Source organism: Gasterosteus aculeatus, chromosome 16 (genome assembly GCF_964276395.1).
Source record: "Gasterosteus aculeatus chromosome 16, fGasAcu3.hap1.1, whole genome shotgun sequence".
Taxonomy (NCBI): domain Eukaryota; kingdom Metazoa; phylum Chordata; class Actinopteri; order Perciformes; family Gasterosteidae; genus Gasterosteus; species Gasterosteus aculeatus.
In genome coordinates, this window is record NC_135704.1 from 13340796 (window position 1) to 13362869 (window position 22074).

The window sequence follows — 22074 nt, forward strand, 5'->3', positions numbered from 1 at the left end:
GGCAAAACATAAAATCATGAAATATGATTTTAATTCCTACAGAGACAAGAGTGACAAGCATGGTGACGTGCTTTGGGGTAGTTGATGCTACCGAATGTGTCCGACCATGTGAACCTGCGACATATTCTTGCCGTACTTTTCATTTAGTCAAGAGGTGAATGATACAATGAAGGCTTGTAACTCATTGAGCCTGATAACGAAGTGGTCCTTGGATTAGACTGGTTAACACCACTCACATGATATTGTATTGCAAATATATGTTTATGTTTGCAAATAAATATGTGTTTCTTCCTCCGGTTAACATGGTTCTCTCATTTGCCCTTTTGCACAATTATGCTCTTGGTTTGTTTCATTAGGTTTTAATAATGGGTGACTGTGGCGTCAAACGAAGACCATGAACAAAGTTTTACAGTGGCCCACTGCTCCTAAAAGCTTGGAATAGGTCAAATTGTATATATGTAGACAATACGAAAAGTTAGTTTCTGCTTTTGAAAAGGGGATTTTAACAGCTTGTGTCGGGAGTAAGGGGGTAACGATTCATTTTAACAACGATTCAATTCGAATCCCGATTCATGGTTGCCGATTCGATTCATGGACGATCTGGGTTCATTTAGAACGATTCGATTCGATTCTATTGAGTGACTTGAAATCGATTCAGTAACTTTACTGGACAGTGCAGGCAAAGATTCAGAGATCCCTGTTGTTTCTTGTAAGGAAATCAGGTTTAAATTAATTATGGATATTATAAACAAGCAAACAACAATTAATGGCAAATGTATTAACCTTTTATTGTGCAACCATTTTCAATGTAAACATTACACAATAATTACACAATGTTTGGATCAATTCACAGGACCCTGGATTAATCGATTCAGTGAATGAATAGTTACACCCCCAGTCGGGAGTAAGGTGACTGTAACGTGTTGTCGTTACAGTCACGTTGTCGGTTTAACTTTTTCTCATGGAACTGATTCATAGTCGAGTTTTACATTTGTCACACTCAAGAGTCCCCAGGAAAAAGAAGGCTATGCTGAAGACTAGCCCAACCTGCATTGTGTCGAGACAATGGAGAAAAACTGGAACGCACCATTCTTTCTGTGGTTGTGGTTGGTTGTTGTGGTTGCTATATGAAAAGTTTCTAATACTGCAAACATACAAATAAATAAAATAAATCATGAGTGGGCCATAGGCTGAATTCTTACCGTTTTACTTTCTTCGGATATTGTAAATAACAGAAATCGAGTTCCTGTCCAGTGTAAACAGTGCGCACACAAACACACACACGATGACACAGAAGCAGATGTTATGTTTGATAAGACTTCATTGTGTTTCATAGATTGCAATCCAATACAAACATGAACATAAACAACTACAAAACAACCTGCATTAGAGCTACTTAGACTATTATCATTTTAAGATAAAAAATAAAAAACACTAAATATTTGAAGACAAAATGAACAAAAAAGGACTCCACTTAAAGCATTGGTATTAAAATGAGCCCAGGAGGAACAGAGTAGTGCGAGTATTTCTATTACTTGTATTTGAAATATGTATTTTAATTTGTTACGTATATTTTTATTTGATTGGGCCGATAAAATAGTGAGTAATTTTGTATTTAAAATACTCAAAATAATTTTTCCATCGATTAACAAACGGTTCACGAGTTCAGATCTGTAAATATTTTATCGGAGTGTGACAGATGTCTACTAGCTCGATGAATAATTTATGTCTGGGTCTGGCTACATAGCCTATTGTATATACATGGTGACGGTTATAATACCATATCATATTTTGCTTGTGTGCTGCTATTCATATGTGATGAATATTTTCTTGTTGATAGAAAAGTTTTTGTGTCGTTGAGTCCCATCATTGAAAACATATATGAATTGATTTAGTTGTTTAATAGCTTTGCTTATTTACCCTGAAATTCTGTGACTGTCCTTTTTGTGGGGTTCTAACCCCACATTATAACTTGTATGCCCTGCTATACCAAATTTAAGAATCCTAGTTTGTTAACATAAATAAATCCCACCCCCATCTTGTTCTTTGGCAATCACCATCTTGGCTTCTTACATCCAGAAGCCACACAAATTTAAGCAAAGTACAATTGAATGCTGAATAAAAGCGCATGGCGGCCAAAATGGTTACGCTAAACTGAAAATATACTGAATGCTTTTATTTGCTTCACTACTCCTTCTTGACCGCATGCGATAGTAAAACCGTATGTCAAACACATTTGCTCCGGATTAATTCAGCAGTTTTGCAAAGGAAACAAAAAGGCGGATGGAAGGAAGCTTTAACCCTGCTTGTTAGGGGCTTTCAGTTGTCTTTCTTTCTGACGGTAGTGGAAGAGGCTGGTAGCGTCGAGTTTACCCGCATGCTGGATTGCTTCTGCAAACAGCTTCACTACCTGAGCACACGCAGAAAACCAGAGTTTACCGGCGCCACCAGACAAAGCGGTAAATATAATGCTCGTGGAGACGTCAGATCAAGTGAGTTTCCTCCTCCTCCCTGCTGGTGTGACATTTACTCACCTGAAAGTTGGTAATGAGGGGAACACTGTGGTCCACGGCCATCCTGCGGATGAGGAAGTTATCGTTCACATGCCGCGTGTTGTTATTGGGCAGGTTGACCACCAGGTCAATATGTCCCTCGCTGACTAGCCTGTGAAAACAAGCAGTGTCGCAGTGGTGAGAATACAAGACAATACACTTAAATAAACCGTTTCCGGTCATATCAGTTGTTGATTCCATCAAGAATGAAGCCTCATTTCTGCAGCGCTTTGCAGAATTTAGTCACTCTGAGCCAGTTGTTTGGGTTCTGCAGTACACACAGGGTCGACTGAATGAGCTTGTCTAAGCAAACTAGCTCATCTGGACAGCACAAAATAACAACTAGAAACTGTCTTACTCTCACACACACCTGGCTGGGTTGCCTTTTTCATTTGAAGGCCTTTGACAGGCAAGCTGATGTCTAAAAGAAAGTGAGGGCATTCAACAGTCTAAACAAAAAGGTCATGTTCTTCTCTATAAAGAGCTGGACTCTATGTCACCTGGCACAGCTGACACCTCCAAGCCAGCCATGTGTGTGTGTGTTGTTGTTTTGGTCTAGACTTATTCTCCTCACATCCTGTTCTTTACAAGCTCATTTCCAAACAAAGCGCCCAGATGGCTTCAGTGTAGCATGATCATGACTTGATTTTGGAATCATTACCTGCAAATTGCAGCCTGCTACAAATCAATCTAGAACATTTTAACAACTGAACAGTGACTGGAAGAAATGCATAGCTTGGGATCATTATTGATCCTCAGCTGCACTTTGTATATTCACACTATTGAGTTGACGTCGCTCTGACAATACTTCATCTTTCCTATTTAAGATTTAATTCCCAGTCTGCTACATCTTTTTTGATTCGATTTTTTTAGCATACTCCTGAGAAAATCAGGGTGCTATACCCTTAGATATTAAGCCAGCATCCGATTAGATATCAGATTTTGAATTTATTCAAGACTTAAGCACTGCCTCAGGAAACCTAAGCAAGCCTCATCTTGGGAGTTTTGGATCAGAATTTCCCTTCAGCTTTCTCCATTATCAATGTAGCCTTGAACGTTTCAAAAGAATTAAAACATCAATCAAGTGTTCAAAATGAATATTTCCCAACCTCTTAATACTGGGCAGACTGGTTTCATCTCCTTTATCAGAGGGCCAAGCAACGGGAGAAGCAGGCACGTCATTGGCGCACAGCCAGGCGGAAGTGGCTTCGGTAGCAAAGAGCTATGGGAATATATCCAGATACATCATATGCAGGATTATCCATCAACTGGAGTTAAAAATCAAGAAGGGAAATAAGATCGAGACATTCAAGCTTTAAAATATGCACCTTGAATCCTTCCGCTTTCAGCTGGTGGGCTGTAGCCAGGAAATTGGGTCGGAAAGAATGCTAAAAGGGAAGGAAACAAAAAGAAAATGCAGCATTGGCCCTTTAGCTAAATAAACAATATGCTTGCTAAAGTTACTGCTGCCTCTAAAAACCAGTGCGATGTGGTTTGATGGGTTTATTCTGCAGCCTACTGTACTGAGCCTTATATGACATGACGGTTTGCAATTCTGACACAGCCCAAAAATGGTCCCAAAAAGGTACGGTTGAATAAAAAAGGCAAACAATAACAATTGGAGAGTTTGACAGACCGAGGCAATGCATGTTTGTTCAACAGAACTAGTTTCGTCAAAGCAATTCCCTATTTGTCAAGCTTTTCTGGCTCAAAGCCAGCAGTCTGTGTTGAAATAACAATCGCATCAACTTGGGGAATGAGGAGGGTGGCTAAAATCTGTCAAAGTACGACTGAATAAAATATCACTTATTTTTTAGTTCTAATAACTTGAAAATCAGTTCTTTTTTGACGACAGTAGCATTCATTTGGAGTCTGGTAGCTCAACAAATGCACGTCCACTAATCACACTCCGTTTAGCGCTGCGCAAACTCCTCCGAGCAGCGAGACGCTGCGTCGTGATCCCCAGCAAGTTGCTAATTGGTGCTTAGCATTCTGTGGGCTTCTGGAGGTTTTGTATTTTTACGCAGCCGCCTGTTGCTCCTGGAAACGAGGCTGATGAGAACATGCCAATTAGCTGACGCACAACAAAAATCTAGGTTGAGCAGAGAGGGACTGCTGAGTCCGGCAATAATACTGTGTGTTAGTCACTATGTGGGGCCCCCTCTTCCCTCCATCCCGAAACAATCACATATATAAAAAATAAAAACACATTGAGCGGCTCTAATGTCCTCAACCAATTCTACTTTAATTGCCATGCGTTCACCGCTATACATGCTGCATTTATGAAGAGCTACAGTTTCAGATTAGAAAAATGTAAAGGCAGGATCAAGCCAATTGTGGAAGCTGAATTTTAGCGTTCCTGCGTGTCTAAAAACAAATGGGTTTTCTTATCCAACTTGCAACTCTGCTGGAAATGAAGTTAGCTAATTTTCTATTACCCCACTGGTAGAGGAGGTGAATACTAATAGCTGGGGTACATTGGTCACCAACTACAACAATGAGCTGTCTATTATTCCTTCCACTCACTTTGAAGTGTTAACAAAACCAATGCTCGATAGACTACAAACCGTGGCTTAGCAATGACTGTACTTTTACAGCAGCAGAGACAAATAAACTATGAATACATTACACTGATACTTAAGCAGCACCCGCAAATAGTGTGTTTTTAACTTGAATATCCTGCAGAGGTGGCTACGCAATAGTCAGTTGGCAGAGTAATAAAATACTAAAACTAGGAAAACTGCAAACTGCCAACAGTGCAAGAATGTCCCCATTCAAACATCCACCTGTGTGGAGCTGTGGAATTTACTGCCCCCTCAAGCTAAAGTCCACAGCCCTTTTCACCAAGAAACAAGAAGTAAAACATCTGCCTACAAAGCCCGAACTAGTGGTGGTAAATCACATCTGTGTTGCCCTGGGCTACTGTCCGTTAAGTGAACCTATTCCCCAAGAGCACCGATTATACAGCCAATACTGGGAGTGCTTTGTTACCACTGTAAGTCAAACCTGCGGTCTGGCAACCCATAATGGCTGCAACAACAACAACAAAACTTGCAATGTGGAATCATTAAAAAGAAAAAGTCCTGCAAATCCTGCAGGTTTATCAAGGATTATTGAAGAGTTTAAAAAAACTAATTTAAATGAATGATTTGATTTTGTGCACTAATTACTAAGCATTATAATTGGGTAGTTCCTCTTAATCATTTGCGTTTGACAGCATCAGGTTTTACTTGATGCCATCATACCAAGTTCGGGTGAGATAGCAGTGAAAGGTATTTCACCCTGTCTGGGTCATTCTCGCAATGTAACTCGAGTGCAGCTGCATTTAGAGGAGAGCTGTAAGCATAACTTGCACCAAGGTGGGATTTGGTGTGGAAGAAACCAAGTAGTGCCACGTTATGGAGCCGATAGCCTGAAGACGTATGCCACCTGTTCACACGGCGCTTTGCATTTGGTGTCTTGTGGGCAGGAGGCCCCAAAAGGAAACGCAGACAGCAGGCAAGTGAACTTCCAGATGGCATCGGTCGTACCTGAATCCCAATCAAGATGCCTTTCTCCGGTAGCTTAAAGCCTGTGGAGAGCATAGCCTTCAGGAAGGCAGAATAAATGTTTGGTCCAAAACAAGCTACCTGCAATAAAAACACACACACACACACACACACACGAGTCTGTTAACACTGAATCTCCAAATGACATGACAGAAAAACTATATTATTGGGTTGCACTTACTTCTCCAGTGGAGGCCATCTCACAACGAAGCACAGGGTCTGCATCTCGCAGCCGGGGCCAGGAGAACATGGGTGCCTGGTTAAATGAGGGAGAGGCCAGTGATGTGTTTGAATTTGGTTATAGTCCCGTAATAAACCCCCATTTAAAAAAAATCACAAGTTATCACAATCACGCCGTTTGGTCAATTCTCCTGACAGTTGAGCATTGGCTTTAAATATGTGCTTTATAGAATAAAAAGACCATGATGGTTAACCCTGGAGAAAGAAAAACAAAAAACATATATAGTAAAGCATATAGTTATTAAAACGTATACATACGTTTCAGTCAATAAAGACTGACATCCATCCACTGCTTCCACATACCAGCAAAATGAAGCTTGCATTCCATTAAAAGGAAGCAGGGGGAAAACAAGCCGGAGGAAGTTGATTAATAAAACTTATTTTGAACCATTGCACCAAATATTATTTTACTGCATCTCATGCAGCATTTCTGCTTCACCATAAAACGAGAGAGCGGTCCGGTAACGCAGAGGGTTAAAGAAGCGAAGTGCTACAACTGCTAGTGACGACAGACTTTAAAAAAGGATAATCTGATAAGCGAGGAGGCTTCTCAAACTGCAGGCCCCCGGTCGCTTCAACAGCCAGTTTGACATGCCGACACTGAGACGAGGGTAGGTGGCCCGAGTTAGAGAGCAGCAGCAGGGTGAGACAGAAGATGAGAGGCAGTGTGAGGCAGGGGGGAAAAAAAGAAGTTAGGAGACGACGGGGGACGAAAAGACGACGGTGAGGGAGAAAAACATGAAAAGGAGAAATAATAAAAATGACTTGAGATGAGAACAAAAGGGAGGGAAGAAAAAGAATGAATGTCAGGACGGGATAAACAAACTTAATTAAGATGAAAAAAGGGCTTTGGGGGAATAGAATGAAAAGGAGCGGGGAGCGGGGGGGGGGCAAATTCTACATTTTAAAAGAGGAAATGGGAGGAGGCAACGATTTAAAAAGAAAGTGTTGGAACGAAAGCAAAAGGCGGTTTTCTTAGAATTGTATTACAGACAAATTAAGAATAGTGGGGTGCCATGTGGAAGGACATTCTTATTTCCCCATTTAAAAGTCGACAACCCCCATTACCTTGAAGAGAGCGAGAGAGAGAGAGGGGAGGCGTTGTGTGACTCGTGTGTGAGCGCGCACACACACACACACACACACGCACACACACGCCACTAGGGGGGGATTCATCCTTGAAACGGGCTATCTAATCAGCTGAATGTAATGTTAGCATACTAATGTAAGAAGGGACGAAGAGAAGGGAATGCGGACCGGGTGCCAGCAGCGCTTATTGTGGCTGTGTTCAAAGAGGCAGGAAAAGAAATATGCGTAGATAAAACAATGTTACCAAGAAATAAGAGTACAGGGAGACACACACTAACACACAAACACACGCGCACACACACACACACACACCGAGAGGGTATAGCATAAACATGAATACAAGATGAGTCATACAAAGATGTAGAACCAAATCTGCAACAAAGACTTAAAACTGAAAATGTAAACAAGATGGCATCACTAACACCCGTTTGAATTGCAATGGTCTTAAAATGAGAAACCTTGGTTCAGCCTGAACACAATTATTAGAATCTGCTGGTTGTCATTTATAATAGTTTGTCGTCCGATTGCATGTCTGTCTCCGGGACCGAATGTACGCGACTGTCACATACCCCAGTCTCCATAACCACAACATGCAACCAACACAAACACTACTTCTCCCGTCTCTCTGTCCCACACCGAGCACCTTCTCCGGAGAGACAACATCAGCCGTATTATCTTGTTGGAACAGCTGAGCTGCAGAGGTGAAGGAAATGAATGAAGACAGACATTTGCACATCCTTGTTAGAGGCGGACGTGAAACCTGTATGAATGTCTTTATCTTTGCAGCCCTACATTTGCAACAGTTTTATTCCCCCATATGGTTGCTGATGGTGGACGTTTTGAAGAAAGAAAAATCCCTCAATGTAAGTTCAAGTTAAAAGATCACGAAGCCGCGGCGTACCGGTGGTCATTACAGTGTAATATGTGGACGCAACAGTCAAAGAACTAAAAGAAATACTGGAATAGAGATCAGATTTAGCTTTTCCTTTTTCATTAAACCCCACAAAATTGATCGAGTGGGGGATTTTATCATTACCCTTCTGCTGTAAAGTTTGCAAAAAAAAAATGCATGTTGGGCATGCGTAAAGTCCTGAATGCAATGGTCAGGGGGAACAAACATGCAACGGCTGGAGGTTATATTTGTCAGCCAATAAGTGTGCACGAGGGACCCACACCCGACCACCAAATCCAATGCCTCCTCCTCAAACGTCTTCTTCACGCTCCTCTTCCGCTCACTATAAGAGATATCACTGTTATCGTTCCTATGAGTTTGTGTATATGGTACGGACAGAATTAAGCAATGGGGACTTGTTAGTGGAAAGAAAACAACATGGCCTCAAATGAGGGACAGTCAGAGAGAAAAATGAGAGGACAAGAGTGAGAATGAAAAGAAATGAGACATAAATGAAGGCCGTCTCTCTGGATAGCAATGACTAATAGCACTGTGGGATGTGATGATACAGAGAGGACCTCTCGGCTGGGGGGGGTGTTAGTTGCAAACACACTCTTCAGGCTAATACAGACATCACAGTGCGTTTCTAGTAGGGGCTTGATGTTGAGACAGCAATTATGTGTTTAAACAGGTAAAAAAAACAAAAACGCTGCTACTACTTCAATGAAAAGGAGTCTTTTATTGTGGCGAGGTTGCAAGCAAGGCCCATATCAGTCAGAGGGTATGAAGTCTATCACAGACTCCAAGTAAACTCTAGAAGTCTTTTAAGCCTTGCGCCTGGAGTATTCAGAGCTCTGATTAATATTCCTCACCGCTGCGCAGACTAGAAATTGAAAACTTTAGGTGGTGAGGAAGCGTCGGGGATTATACCTGCGTGATTGGCTCCAAACTACAGCCATTGTTACAGCAGCTCCGTTGTAATTAGAGGGAGAAATTACTTCAGTAAAAAAAAATCGCTTTAGAACAGCTGGCGACACGTAAACTCCCTCGTACCCAATCTAAGAAGTAAGCCACCCAGCCGTTACGCAAAAAGCACCTCATAACACCCCCCCCCCCCCCCGCCCACCCCACCCCCAATCAAGCCTAGGTAGAGGGATGGAGCAGTAATTGCAGTCTTTGTTATGTGATCGAATAGAAGCTGCACTAGTATCTATTAAGGTATCATACATGTAGGGCTCTTTATAAAAGGAACTTATTGTCCGACCATTACAGATACACTATGCTGTCAGAAGGAAGACATAAGGACTTGTATAGTCTTTGTGATATTCCCTTATATAGCAATGAGCAGTTCCTCTGAAACCTGACCCTTCAACCCCTTATTATGGGCTTTTTTTGCTTCCTTTACTCTTCTTTTCATGATATAATCACGATGCCGGCTCTTATTACTGGAATACATTTTTCAGTTAACCATAAGGGGACAAGGATGCCATGAATTGACCGTGTCAACGCACGTTTTGAGAGCTGCACACAGAGACATGTCAGTTAAAAGCAGAGGTGGTAACCGCTGCAGTCTGGCTCCCCTCCACGTCTGAACTCAACATACTCTCGTGATTCTTGCTGGTGCGAGTGGGCAGCGGCTACCTGAGCCACTGTAGAAACAGAAATGTGCAGAGTGTTTTAACTGTGGTTTGGCACCATGTCGTGTTCATTTTTATGTCCTGTTAAGACTTGTTCTATTGGGTCCAGAAATAAGCATTAGGCTAAGCAAAAACAGGATAGCGTCTGAAAGGATTCTCCCATTCATCCCACCTGTGAAAGCACAGCTGGTTCCAATTTTAATAAATATTGAGATAAAAGAAAAAATTGTTTTAAAAGGTCTATTCTAAAAAGGCCTACCGTGATCATTATCCCCGGTACTCATGACTGCGTCCAAGCCCCGCTTGCACTGGTACAAACACATTTCAAAAGGGCAGACCATTGTGTAGCACGCTCGTGTTTAAGCCATTAATCCACAAGTGTGCACTTCCATCCATTCACATTCTGTGCTTTATAAAAACTCAACATTAAAATAACAAACATAAAGAGTGAAGAAAGCCAGTCACAATTTCCAGCCCACAGCAGTTCTCACCTTGATGCCAACGTAGTCTACGGGTATGATGGGTCTCTCCAGAGAGGGCAGGCTGGCCTCATCCAAAGCCTCTCCCACCATCACTTTGGTTGCCACATTGATAAAGTCCACGCCGATTGTTTTTGATGCAAAGGGGAAGGAGCGCGATGCACGCAGATTGCACTCTATCACCTAAAGGAGTTATTTCAGAAATAGTAAAAAAGATACCTATTGTTGCAGAGTAATATACATTTAGGGTAATCCAACATGCATATCACTGTAGATACGTTCATTGCAGTGCACATTTCTTATCTGTGCTGTAGCTTAAAAATCTACGCTGAAGGCATCGATCATGAAATCCATTCAACTTTGCAGATCATTCTGAACACAAGGGAATTTAACATTCCAAGTGAATTGCATTTGCTGCAACCAGGTGTGAAAATGCTGATCAATCATTTAGTCATAGCCTGAGAAATATTACCTACCATGACATCATTGCCTTTAACCAGAAATTGAGTGTTAAAGGGCCCCGAAATCTCAAACGCCTGCGCAATTTTCTGTGTGGCAATCTTGACCTAAGAGTGATGAAAAATGAATACACAGATACAATATTTATAAGGCTGGCTTAAACAGTTTCATACCATAGCATCTCCATATGCATGAATGCAGAGCTTATTTGGGGGGGGTTCCATAATGTACATTGTGGTTTAAATGCACACGGCACACGGGTGAAACGGCTGGTTTTCCTTGCAGTATAAACGGGGTCATTAAAAAGCGATAGTAATCTTGGTATGGTTCGAGTGAGAATGCAGGCGGAAGACTTAACTGACCTTCTCAAGTGCCCCCTGGCTGATGGACTGGGTGGGCAACATAAGAGTGGCATCTCCCGAGTGTACCCCAGCATCCTCCACATGCTCTGTGATAGCATGGACCAGAACCTGGAGAGCGGCACACAGTGATTAAGTGACACTGCGAGTGTTTGCATGCGGCTCATATCTTTAATAAGTGTAAGAAAACGCTCCTCGAGGCCGGATGATTTAGTCCTTTTCCTGATGGGGATCTTTCAGCCTTGGAGCCAGATGGCTCAGTGTCGGTGTCGCCATCAACACATAGTGAGCCGGCTCAACAACTGTGAGCAATGCGTCGGGTCTGTATTTCACGACGCTATGCGAGAAACAATGTATGCGGATATGCGGTGTCAAAAGGACAACTTCCAACATTTCACCCACAGGAAAGGAGATTTGTATCACCAAGCAACTGTGTGCGCGTGTCGGTTAATGAGCTGCCGTGTCATTAGCTCATTTAAACTGCTGCTAACCACAGCATTCATTAGGCTCTTCAGATAGAGCCGGTAATTAATACGTATTATCTCTGACTTACACACGCGCACACGCACACGCACACACACACACCAGGAATAATGAGGCCTTTTTGGTATTCAATGAATGGACAGCTTGTTAATGTGATACTGAAGATAAAGAAGGGGCTGTATTCAGGGATAGCAGAGAGAATATCTACCATACAACTCGATTGCTCACTTTTCAAATAACACCCTTGAAATGACTCCCGCAGCCTAAACAATAGAACAACTAACGGGCCATTAAGGACAAGTACTTAGGTGTCTCTTTTGACTAAAGCAATTTACAATGCCAAATATTACGGTTACATTTGTTGTCACAACCATCTTTCTGCTCATGGGCTGATCGTGTAAAGCCTTAATGTACAGAAATTGTCAACCGTTGTCCCATGTGTCCGAGGAGTCGAGATAAAATCTAATTTTGCAATTTATTTTCCTGTATCCTCCCTAAACCTCTACTAAATTATTTTGCAGATTATCCCCAGACAGAGAAACAGACTGTGTGCCGCTTTATTAAGCGTCACCTGTGGACTTACATTGAATACTAATATGAGAATCTATGAAAATGTTGTTCATTTCAAAAGTTTAACTGCTGGCTACAAGACACCTCCTACCGCTAAAAAGGGCATAATTGTACGTATACATGCGTCCCACATACATGTTTTCGACCAGAGGGTTTCAAGGCATAAAATCATGTTTTTACATTCACAATTTGACTGACATTTAGGTTGAGGAGTTTCACCCCATCAACAGAGGAATGAACTGAACTAATCTGGAAGTATCACTACTTTTCTGCATTTTGGCTTTAATGTATTCCACTCTCCAATCTGTCTGTTCTGTAATATCTTTTCAACAGAGATGAATGAGATTATTTCCACTTTATTCATCTACTGGGCTCAGTATCTGTCCTACCGTTCCGTTTAGTCTGAAGAATAATGGAGGATTTAACAATGCAAGGCTAAAGGGAAATAACAATGATGTTGTTAAAAATGTGGTCAAACAGGGTGTCAATATCAATAAAAGCAGATTACAGATTTGGGTTTTCCAGGCTGTAACAGGCTTATATGGAGGATGTACACTTCTAACAAGTCGTATTCTAAATCAAACATAACTCCCTTGTTTTCTTTGAACACACATTTCAGGCAGAAATAAACCACGTGGTAAACTGAAGGTGTTTGGCAAAAGCGTTGTCACATACACAGGACGGCTACACTGACATTCAAAAAAGTGGGATGTCATTGATGTCTCACCTTTCCCCTTTTAGCTACTGCATCCACCTCGACCTCCCTGGAACCGCAGATGAACTTGGTGATGACCACTGGATGCTCCTGGAGGAAAGGCAGCAGGATGGTTATTCTATCGATGAATAAATCTGAAATTATCCACTCTTAACAAGGTTATGCCCTTTGTGTGTATTGCAGTTAGTACAAATTTAGTTGGACTGTATTTAAAATGAAGCTAAGAATACAAGTAATTTTAATTTTAATTAAAGGGTATTCATATGAATACAAACAACTGTATTTTGCTATGCTTCAATTCATTCTTTTCTTTTTTTTACGAGTGACTTGAATTACATTTTTAGCTAGTCCAATTTGCTACCTGAGCAATCCAACTCTGCCTGTAATGTATTGGGCCATGAGCAGCAACAGCAACAACAACACCACCACCAAAACGGAGCGGTAGAAAGGAGAGGAGGACGGCTGCACGACAGGCCTGGAAACGCATCTCCAGGGGCAGTTATCGGGCCAAAGTCTTCAAAATACACACTTTATTTACTGCAGAGAATTTGACACCAAATATTAATAATGCCAAATTACATTTGAGTTTATGGTGCGTACGGCTCCACAACAACACATTTAAAAAACTTGTGTGTGAAAACAGGCTATATTGATTCAAATGCACTACAGGGAGGTAGAATGTGTATTTCTTCATTTTGAGGGTCTACTGTCCCTTTAACAGGCCATTGTTTGTGGTTAGAATGTGTGTTTATGGGTGTGTGTGGGCCTCGGAGGGGCCAGGTGCCAAAGTCCCCTGCGGGTTCGATGAAGTAGAGCTGCACACGCTGCGCTAGCCAACAGCCGCAACAGCTGGTAGCATCTGTTAATTGAAAGCTGAGGGAGAATCCAACATAGAAACAGAGTACGAGTGTGTGTGGGGTAGAGAGATCGATCGCTTGTCCCCAAAAGCTAGTGCAATAATTCAAGAGGTCGTTCTCAAGCGTGCAGGCAAGTTATCGCCGCACTCACCTGGGACACCTGAGTGGCCTCCTCCAAGAAGCGTTTCATCTCCGCTTCGCCGTACGCAACATTCATCGCGGAGCCACTGGTGAGATGCGAGCGGAGGGGGAAGAAAGAAAAAAGAAAAAAAAAGCGTGAAGGAAGGCGGGAAAACAATGGGCCACAGGAGAGGAAGAGAGGGAAGCAAACAGGAGAACATACAAGCTTCAAATGATCGTTCAAAAACACTCATTATTTCTCCGTTGCATCACTATTACCATCGGGAACATGGTCTAGAAACAGTCAAATTAAGGAATGAGAGAGGGAGCAAGAGCGAGAGAGAGAACATCTATTTAGGTCGAAAAGCACTCCAGGCTCCTGAAAGCAAGTTCAGAACTTAGTCATTAAAAAAACAATAGATTGCGGCTAGTTTAGCTGGGCTTGTTGTTGTTTTGGATTTTAAAAGGCAAGCTGGCTGTCCTCCTGATTGAGAAGGAGAGGTTAAAGGAGAAAGGCCATGGGCTCGGGTCACATCTTTAATCCTTAGCATGTCCTGCCCCTGAAATGAACACCAATAGAACATGAATTTTACATTCACGCATATCCTTGACTGAGATGCAAAGTGTTCATTGAAATTTAAAAAAAGAAAAATCAATTATGTGCAATAAATATGTTTTTACTGTGCAGCTTAAATGAAAGTGCTCTTGGTGTCAATTGTAGTGATTGTTTGGGAACATTTGATTTAATCTTGTTCACCCCAAAATGGTCACATTTAGGTCACATTACGAGGCCGATTGACAACGTGAAATAATGACTTTTGGAAATCAGTTGTATCTAGAACAAGAATTATATTTTAACTTTAAATTAGATTGACTATTTGTTTAATCTTTGTGCTCCACAGAAAGGTCAACATTTAAAGGAATTGCAACAGTGGATGTGGAAGGAAGTAGAAATGGGGGTAATCTTTGGTTTATGTTTGCATTGCTATCGCTCATCGTACGGCCATCGGTCAAATTCTGAAGAGGAAAAGCAATGAAGTGCACGTTAAGAGTAACTCAACAAACACTATTTACAGACCAAATGGCTGAACACATTTGTTCCACACCAAGGTCTGTTTCCAATAGAACCCCACATACACACACACAACAAATCCACAGTGTGAAGAGAAACTCTACAGTTATGACAATTCTAAAGCAATGAGTTAACAACGCAACCATTTGATGGATTTTTATAAAAAGTGAGTAAGAGTTTCCTGCTTGGTTTTATTGCTACGGTCAGATTGGACCATTTCTCACTCACAAAGGCTTCCCCACATATAGGAATTCAGTTTCCCCGTAGCACTTGCTAACTGAAGGAATCAGACACTTTCAAGATGTTTCAGCTGTGGATAGACACGTTGGAACACCGGCTAGTCGCTTTGATGAATAGTTTAAAGACCGTCCGATTGCTTGTGCACATCTTTCTACATACAACACATCTCAACATATCTAGCCGTGCCAGTACTTCAGAGCAAAAATATACTTCCTATGTTGTACAAATACATTTTCGAGAACCAAAAAGGCATGATGGATTTAAGTATGCAAATAAGATAAGGATCACGCGGCATGAAGCAAATGGATTTCAAGGCTAAATACGTTAAACTTTGTCTTGGTTTGTGCTCATTTCACTGAAAAATGACTCACAAATATGACAAGGAGCGTTTGGTGTGGAAATGTGAAAGTTTGAGCCTATGTACTGAGGCCGAGAAGAACATTCAAAAACCATTAACAAGTATGTCAAGTTGGAAGCGGGAAAACGCTCTGGGGAATGTGGAGGATCAGACGGAGTTCACCCTGCGCTGATGCTGAGGAGAGAGGAGAGGTAAGGCTCCTCCTTCTAAATCAACAGAATTCCACAATTCTGGTGGCAATAGTTTTGTTGGATTACACTACTTGTGTCGTTTCATGTGACCTGGTGAATGGCACTCGATGCTTAGCATGGAAAACAATATAAAGTCCGAAACTCCCTTAAACACGAGCGACTGGTCAGCGCCACAGAGCTTCTGAATACGGGGTCACATCACGACATCTGCTGGACTAAAGTGTCACTACACGATTAAACGGGCCGTAATTGTAGTAAGGTTCATTAATCATCATAAGTAAAGTGGTATTTTACTCACTTCGCAATACGTCTGTGAATTAGCTATTAAGAGTAAATTGATTGGTCTTTCTGGCATATCTCAGCCAAACACACTGTTTTCTTCCCTATATTTCGTCACTTCACTGAATTGGCTAGAATTAGAAAGCAACTAAATAAAAGATGCTGGCCTTGCGTTTACTGATACATAAAAAATAATCAAAACTACTGCGAATTTAAAGCAGGTTAGCTGACGTGCATTTCGTCGTCTCAGTACCTGTACAATAACAATGAAGTTGAATCTAATCATCTAACCTAAACTTACCTGAGAACGTAGGAGGGGCGCAGCAGGCAGGGATAACCCACGTGGTCAGCAAAGGTGATGGCGTCTTCCTGCGAACGGAGAGAGAAGCACAGCGAAATGTTGTAAGCTTCCTCATTTGGTTTCACGGAGATAGAAATGTATGACGCCATGATTCCTTCTGAATAGTCTGACTGTAATATATCTTTTGGCTAACGAGGAGAAACAACATACTGAAAAAAACAAAAGCATTTAGTAAAACAGTAGGCTAGGAACCAATCATGAATGAACAATTTAGTGGATCGATGGCCTGGAAAGCTCCATCGCCGATCAGGTCTGAGCGGTATTTGTTATTTCAATCATTATGCATCTGAGGATTTATCATCACGGTATCCATATAAAGTTGGGACATTGTATGATTAGCGCCACTTGGGACACAAAACAAAAAGAATCAATATCAAATCAAGGGTGGTTGTTTGCACTTGTTCTTGTAACAAAGCCTCTGGTACAGAAAGTCCAATTTAAATCAAACCACACACATTTTAAAGGCCTCTCGAATGAAAGGTCTGCTCCCGGTCAGAAAAAGAACAGGACTCATCAAAAGCGTGAAAGGGAGTATAAGTGCTCCAACAGCACCCAGTGAGTGGGGCTTCAACTCAACCTCCTTTAGATTTGTTTTTCTTCCATTCAGTTCACAAACGACACAAGAGCATAAAGAGTACGAGTCGTGGGAGGAGTCGAACAATGAGGCTCCTCGTCATCATCGCGCTTTCTCCCTTATCCATCTCGCTTGCCTCTTTCTTCCCATCATTATCCACTGTTCACTCGCCAGGTGGGATACCATCAACAAAGCCCCCCCCCCCCCGGCTCTACCGGAGTTATTTCAACCCATTAAAAACGAATCGTTTCTCTAAGCTCGGCAGGGAAATAGAATATGCAGGTCGACTCTGTAGAGACGCAGAGCTTTATCGGTTTGTAACGGATAATCGCTCCTCAGTGGTAACTGGATACGACGGTAATGGAAGAGACATATTTCAGCGCTGACGACTGACATAATTCGGCGCTCCGCATGTCCCACGGAGGGGCCGGCCAGGGCTCCGCCGGACGAAGCGCTAAACACGAAAGTGGGCCGGGAGCACAATGCCCCAACTTACCGTCTTGTCAATATCAGAGTTTGTCTGTAGGGAAAGGTGTGATGTGTTAGGGCTCCAACTAAAAAACAAACAGTATTATTGAGGTGGGGGATATAAAACCGAAGAACAACTCTTGCAACTGCTTTGTGATCACCAGACTTAACTAAATTATCTGAATGTGTACATTACATTTTTATAAATGTAATTTCCCTCAACTATCTCCAAAAACCCTGAGCTTCCCATCCATTGCTTACTGGTAAACACCCGGAGTCACTGGAAGAGTAACACTGTGACACCTAAAGGCTCCGGAAACAGCTCCTGGGTGCTCAGGTCCCATTCCACAAGCCTGACATCATTCATTTATTTCTCACCAGTGAGCTGAGGGCCCTCCAGGGGGCCTGGGCCACCCCGAGGTCATCGAGTATTGCGGAGAAGACGGAGCGCTCCTCGGCCCGGTCGATCTGCAGCGGGCTCGTCCCCAGGATCTTCACCCCGCTGAGGTGCAGCGGCACGGCGAGGTTGTTGGGGATCTGCCCTCCGACTGACACAATGCTGCCAGAGCAACCCTTGCAGAAGAAGAATGTGTGAGATAACAAGAGGATGAAATAGCGGGCGAGAATAAGCGGCGGCGGGAGGAGAAAAAGGGGGAAGTGAAGACATTCCATCAAGTCCTGGACCTCCGCGGGCCCATCGGCCAAGATTAACCGGCCGATATCTGCGCCGCATCCAATTACACTGGCCACTGATCACAAGGAGAAAATATGAGACAAACAAAAACTGTTGGTCTTGGGTGTTTCACTGAGTATTTATTATCACTAGACAGTGTGTGTGTGTGTGTGTGTGTGTGAAGAAGTATGTTCGCTCCTTTAATAACAGCATGCAGCCCCTTTTCCTGTCCAGCTGATCCAGGGGGGGGATGTTGTTTCCATGGCAACGCCAGGTTGTATCTCTTCATTATTCATGGGCCTGCTCTCCCCGCTCCTGTCCAGGGTTTATCTCCAATGCTCTAATGCCGTATTTATCACACACACGGACTCGCAGAAAGCGAGAGAGGACTGTAGCTGGGAGAGATGGATTGATGGTAATGCCATCCCCCTGAACAAACAAGCACTTAATCACACACTGACCCCCATCGTGACTTTAAATTGGATTACAATTCCGCTGCGAGGGAAAGTCAATGGATGCAAGTACGCAAACATACAAAACAAACACACAGATATCAACAACCATATACGTGGAAAATAGCAGGGGAGTAGCAGCTATTCATGCCCCTGAGCGGCGTTGGTCCATGCATACTGAAGAGCCGCTTTGGCAATAAGATGGAAATTACATAAATACAAACATTTATGTATAAATCTGTAAGAATTGCAATGTAAAATCACCAATTCAAATGATTTCCAATTTACATTTTATTAGCTAATCTCAGGTTTCAAATAACTCAATTAAAAGTTTGTTAGGAACCTGTATTGTGACACTATTTTGAAGCATCTCATAATCTGGTCGCACTTAAGTATGCACGATTCTTTTCCAGTTTTTGTTTATATGAACCCCATAAAATAATCCAAGAGCCTCAGTGACTTGAAAGGACAACTTCAAAATATTTTTTTTTTCATGCAGGTATTGAGAAAGCACAACCATGTGTATCGAGAGTCACAGAGAGACCAGAGAGCCTTGAAAAGCCATCAAATACTCCACTCACCTGTAACTACAACCACTTAAGCTCTTTAATCTTGGGAGAGCAGATAGCGCAGCACCAAAGTGTCCCAATTAGAACTCATTCAGTTTTCACAGTTTCTGTTAGAGTTCTTTTGCCTGCTTTTAATGGCCAAGATCATGCTCTTATTTTCTTATAAATAATTAACTTGGCCGTGAAGTCCCTTCAAAATAAGGCCGAACCCTTGTGCTTGCCCGCTGTGAGACTTAGACCTATTCCTTTATTCTACAAAGATATTTGGTAAATATTGTTTTAATTAAATTGGACTAGCGTTTCCTCCGCATGAATACGTCGACGGGATTGATTTGGTTTGTTGTGTGTGTATCCCCTAATTGATCATTACTTCTCCGCCTACGGCAGGTCTTACATTGATTGCAATGCCCTATTTCAACCAGATTCCATTCAATACACATGAATATACGAGTAGTTATTAGCACTGATGGAACCTATTGATAAAGCAGACTCTCCTAGTGCATGCTGGGATCGCTGCAGCAACCCAGAACAGGATAATGCAAGTGGGTTTCAGTACAACATTATATCCCATGATAACGTATGACGTCACTGTATGTTTGGATTGAATTACAGTAAGAAATGGCAAGCGTGCATGGGTGTCCAAACCTCCAGTTGGGAGATGTCGAGGATGCGCTCCAGAGTTAACTCCTCAAAGTAAAGGCGGTCACATTCGTCGAAGTCCGTGCTGACCGTCTCAGGGTTGTGGTTCACCACAACGGTCTTTTTACCCATCTGCCTCAACGCTCTGATGCACGACACCGCACACCAGTCGAACTCCACGCTGCTCCCTGTCGGATCAAACGAGGTTTGTCCTATAAAGCAGTTTTACTAAGCCAGCCAACAAATTAACTGCATGTTAATATCATCCCTGAAACCTGCATGTGAACGGATGAATAATTATGTGTAAGTTTGTTTTTTAGCTCACCAATGTGATAGGGTCCACAACCAAGAACCATAATGCCCTGGTCTTTAAAGTCCAGATCGTTCTCCTGTTGGATTGGATAAACTGTCAAAAACATTCGTTGGCGCTGTAATCTGCTTCCCATCAATAATCGCATTGGACAGCAAAAAACACCTGAATGTTACAATCCATATTAAAAGCCATTTTTCCAAGCCAATTTCCAACTTTATGCCAAATTAATTTGGATTGGTGAAAAGATAATCACTTTATACCCATTATTACAGCACTATAACATATTCTCTGTCTGCAGAACGCGTACCTGACCGTTATAGGTACAATACAGGTAGTTGGTCATGGCTGGATACTCTGCCGCCAAGGTGTCAATCTGAGGAGAGGGAGCAGAGAAAAGAAAGGTAAAAATTGGTCAGAAAAACAATCACACAACATTATCACCAATAATTATTATATCAGGTTTACAGTAAATAAATACCATACATTACATCGAGAAACAGACAGACCCCAATTAACCAAAACCCAGGAACTGCTTCTCTGAAAGGCCATCATTTTCAATTTTCAAAGTTTGTATATTAAGTTTATAAAATGTTTTATTTCAGGACTATTACTGGTGATCGATGTATTCTGACCAAATAACGATAAAACATTAAAATACTCATATTTAAGTTCAATCGATTTGATCAATCAATGAATTGTAAATAACCATGACGGAATAACGCAAATGTTATATATTATATCTTCTGAGTTTTGCATATTTTGACCGGTGAATCCGTAATTACACCCTGGACTACACACTTTAATACTGTATGAAGAGGACAGACAGCTGATGATGGCTTTAACCTACATATTTTCATACTTATCTGTGGCCAAGGGAAACCGGTCCGTCTATGTATTAATCAGGCCGAGTCAGTTATCTCTGGATTGCTTAAAAATGATAATTTGCTCAAATTGAGAGCGGCAGTGACTTTGTCAGTGAGGAAATTGGAGGGGTCTCCCTTTTTCTGTAAACTTCTCATCCCTTTTTATCCACGGTTTCTTTATTATCCATGTCACATTCATTTTGGCATTCTATCCCATTGTTTAGGTTTATTATATTTCCCTTTATTGCACAGCACCGTCTGCAGAATTTCATATAAGAAAGGCCACACACACACAAATAAAAGCATATTATCATTATCGATGTTGCTTGTCCGACGCTGCAGTCACTAAAAGACGCCCGGTGACGCTCACCTGTTTGACCCAGGGTTTGATGCCGTGAGTGAGCCTCAGCTCTCTGGCCTCGGCCTCACTGGAGCCCAGAATCTGGCCAACCTGCCGGTCGGAGAAGCCGTCCTGCTTGGCCTTCAGCAGAAGCTCCTTGGACACTGTGCAACTGAACAGACAAGGAACAATGGTAGTCATACAGACGTTTGGCCAAATCCTTCAGAACCCCAAAGGTTGTCCACAAAAAAAAGAAAATAAAAAGGTACTACATTTGACTCTATATACTCAGTTTTGATTGGAACAGTAGTTCTCTTTGGCATTTTGTGCCTTAGCCAAATACCTGCAAAGTAGAAGTTTCTAGAGTTTGTCAATCATCTCTTAAAAGTTTAATGCACGATATGTCGACATGCAAGGCAGCTGTGTGGAAACACGGATAAATGGTGAAAGAAACAAAGTCAGGGTATGAAGTTCCATCTATGAACTGGACCAATTTATCAAACTCTTGACTTCAATTAAAACCATTTTGGACTGGCTGCTTGTTGTCCGTGCATCGGTGTTAATACACACAATACAATAGTCGTTTATAAAACGATGGGACAGCACAAGGGAAAAGAATGTATAAGTCTAAGATCTGTATAAGTACAGAAAATTCTTTCCCAATGCATTATTCAGCAGGTGG

The 22074-nt window shown here is 42.0% G+C and overlaps 1 protein-coding gene across 2 annotated transcripts in view; it reads right to left on the minus strand.

The window, feature by feature from the left end:
- Positions 1-766: 766 nt before the first annotated feature.
- cps1 (carbamoyl-phosphate synthase 1, mitochondrial) overlaps positions 767-22074 on the minus strand; it is a 41915-nt gene continuing 20607 nt past the window's right edge. For both annotated transcript variants that reach the window (XM_078091336.1, XM_040202349.2), the window contains 17 exons: positions 21423-21564; positions 20497-20562; positions 20202-20265; positions 19883-20064; positions 17922-18116; positions 16442-16509; positions 14032-14107; positions 13036-13113; positions 11259-11366; positions 10914-11003; positions 10450-10620; positions 6282-6356; positions 6083-6181; positions 3881-3940; positions 3662-3774; positions 2535-2664; positions 767-2410 (listed from right to left, as the gene is read on the minus strand). In XM_078091336.1, coding sequence (XP_077947462.1) covers positions 2297-2410; positions 2535-2664; positions 3662-3774; positions 3881-3940; positions 6083-6181; positions 6282-6356; positions 10450-10620; positions 10914-11003; positions 11259-11366; positions 13036-13113; positions 14032-14107; positions 16442-16509; positions 17922-18116; positions 19883-20064; positions 20202-20265; positions 20497-20562; positions 21423-21564 — 1831 coding nt within the window. In that variant the 3' untranslated portion in view covers positions 767-2296. The remainder of the gene's footprint in view (positions 2411-2534; positions 2665-3661; positions 3775-3880; positions 3941-6082; positions 6182-6281; positions 6357-10449; positions 10621-10913; positions 11004-11258; positions 11367-13035; positions 13114-14031; positions 14108-16441; positions 16510-17921; positions 18117-19882; positions 20065-20201; positions 20266-20496; positions 20563-21422; positions 21565-22074) is intronic.